This window comes from Phaethon lepturus, unplaced genomic scaffold, assembly GCF_000687285.1.
Source record: "Phaethon lepturus isolate BGI_N335 unplaced genomic scaffold, ASM68728v1 scaffold15804, whole genome shotgun sequence".
Classification (NCBI taxonomy): Eukaryota; Metazoa; Chordata; class Aves; order Phaethontiformes; family Phaethontidae; genus Phaethon; species Phaethon lepturus.
In genome coordinates this window covers 57,179-59,868 of record NW_010537122.1, presented here as the reverse complement: position 1 = coordinate 59,868, position 2,690 = coordinate 57,179, and the positions used below count along the sequence as shown (strand labels likewise).

Below are 2,690 nucleotides of genomic sequence, written 5' to 3'. Positions count from 1 at the left end.
GCTGCAGGTAAAGGGCTGGGGGATAAGTAGGCTCCCGCTGATGAGTGTGAGTTTCCTGAGAAACCCTGCTAGTAACCACTCAGTCCCGATCTGCTGACACTCCCCCGTGGAAATGTTTTGAACAAATAATCCCCCCTGGAAGGAAGGGAGACTTGGTGAGGCTTCACTTGGGCACTTACCCTCTAAAGTGTAGGTGGTGGTTTAAGAAAAGTCTGTTCACTGATGCTTACTCAAGGGTCCCATTGCCCTGTGGCTGGCCGTGCTCTCTTCAGGGTGCTGTAGCCTTCGAGAAGCAGGGTGTCTGTCTGCTTTTCTGTTCCTTGGGCCCTTCTGGAGTTTTTTGGTGTGGCAGGGAGAAGGTTACTGTGCCGACTTACAGGACCTGAAATAGCAGCTATTACGTGTATACAAACTCTGTTAAAGGCCCCAGCTCTGTTGGCGGCTTACTGAGAGTAGATGATGGAAGGACTGCATGCTGGTCACACGTTGTGGTTCTAGGGGTTGTGATGCTTGAGTTCAAAAGTTCAAACTTTGACTTGTAACTCAGCATAAAATGCACGCTTGCGGGTGAAGTCCTTCATAAGTCTGTGATGGTGCCTGAGCACTTTCTTTTGTTACTTTAATTGCCGCACTTGAAAGCAGCTGCTCCTTGCCAGAAGCAAGTGTGGAGCAGACCCTGCACTTGCCAGCCCTGTCGGAACAGAGCAGCACCCTCAACTCATTCTCCTTGGTGGAGGGTGCTGGAGATGAGGCTATGCCCCTGGTTCCTGACTTTCCACTACACCTCACCATTTCTGTGAGGAGCCTGTTGCAACAAGACCGCAACAAGCAGTACTTCTGAAGCACCTGCTGTAGCTGGGGCTTTTCCAGTTAACTTTTATGTTACTGGTGTCTGTTAGGCAAGGAAAGTGATTGTCTTTTCTAAAACAAGCAATACTTACTGTTATTTTCTTCCTGAGTTGCCCTCCCACAGCATTGCTGTGTGCTCTGTTTCAGGGTGCTACTGTCATCAGACACTACTCTGGCTCTGAAAACACCGTCCCTTCATCTGGAAAAGATGAGTTACCCAACCACATGGTCAATGCTGCGTCAAAGCAAGGGTTTTCTATCTACATAGATGAGCCAGAACAGAGAGAGAACTACAGCTGCCAAGTGGCTGAGGAGCTGGAATCAAGCCTGTGTGAGCTGGATACTAGTGCAATGACATCCAGCGTTCACCTATTGCTGGATCTGAGTACAGGTAACTCCTGTTACTATTAAGCACAAGTGATGCTGGTAAGCTAGTGAGTAGCTTATGTTACAATAAATAACACTTCTAGATAACTTGGATTGTATTGTATTTTTTGGATTGTATGAGGTAGAACACTTCTGTGCTAGAAATACCAGGAGAAGGTGGAGAGGCTGATTACACAAATGCCTTACTGGTTCCTCTTACCTGCTAGGATCTCCTATGATAGTGGACACATCCTTCCAGTCCCAACCTGAGGATCACATGGGAGATGACATAACCCTGACTGTGGGAGAGTATGCGGAAGACATTCATCAGTACCTCCGAGAAGCTGAAGTGAGTGACTTGTAACAAGCTTGTAGATATTTGTGGTCTGTATGGTGGGCTGCAATACTGCAAAGATGTATAGTTGCCCCTGGATAACTTGAGGCTGCCATTGAGCTACAAAGGAGAGAAAGCAAGCAGTAAAAGCCATCTCTGAAACTAGAATCATAAGCAGCTTCTAGACAGTGATAAGGTCCTTCAGGATTATTCTGCATGCCAGAAATACCCCACTGTTAGAGCATCTCTTGACTGCTTGAAATCCTTGAAGAATTCTTGCAGATGAGTTGAATGCTGCAAAAATACTAAAGCAGCTGGATGTGATCTCACTGATAGTGCTCTTGATACAGTAGCAATTTTTCCTATCTTCCTGTATCAGGAGTAAAGTGCAGTCTCACAATAGGAAAAGGGAGAAAAATGCGATTTCTTTACTTTTAGGTCCCTCTGGCTCATATGTGCTTGATGGCAAAGACTGTCCATAGTTCAGGAGGTCTTTTACTATTCTGCTACTAACACAGTAGCTCCTATCTCTTCAAAAACACTACTTTCTAGAAATGCTGCTAGCTGCTAAATAATACTACTAGCACGATAATTAGTTAGTAGTAATGAGTGAGGTGGAACAACTCATGCTCCTTTTAGTGTAAGTATAAAGAATGTTAATCATCTCAGCCATCAACAGTTGTCTTCAGGGTGAGTGTCCTGATTCTTCAACTCTCTCTCCAAACAGATAAGATTCAGGCCCAAGCCCTACTACATGAGGAAACAACCAGATATCACAACAGGAATGCGTGCCATCTTGGTAGACTGGTTGGTGGAAGTAGGGGAAGAATATAAACTTCGGACAGAGACTTTATATTTGGCAGTGAACTTCCTGGACAGGTTTCTTTCCTGCATGTCTGTTCTCAGAGGGAAGCTGCAGCTTGTAGGAACAGCAGCAATTCTTCTGGCTGCGTAAGTGTTTATCATCTCCTGAAATCTCAGTGAGCTAAAACCTATTTTTGGACTCAGTCTTTTAGTATAACTTGAAGGACTGAAGCTTGCAGTGGTAGGTAGCTTTATCTCAAGATTAGCAACTTTATCTACTTTGGTACTGGCAAAATTAAACCTTTAATATTTGTGATGTGAGGAACTGTAGTGGGAA

General features: G+C 44.9%; 1 protein-coding gene across 1 annotated transcript in view; it reads left to right on the top strand.

The window, feature by feature from the left end:
• Positions 1-996: 996 nt before the first annotated feature.
• The window catches only part of CCNA1 (cyclin A1), a gene marked incomplete at its 5' end in the record, with an annotated part of 4,483 nt that continues 2,789 nt past the window's right edge, over positions 997-2,690 (top strand). Inside the window, 3 exons of the mRNA XM_010286387.1 lie at positions 997-1,240; positions 1,443-1,564; positions 2,277-2,500. Of these exons, the coding sequence (XP_010284689.1) occupies positions 997-1,240; positions 1,443-1,564; positions 2,277-2,500 (590 nt within the window). The remainder of the gene's footprint in view (positions 1,241-1,442; positions 1,565-2,276; positions 2,501-2,690) is intronic.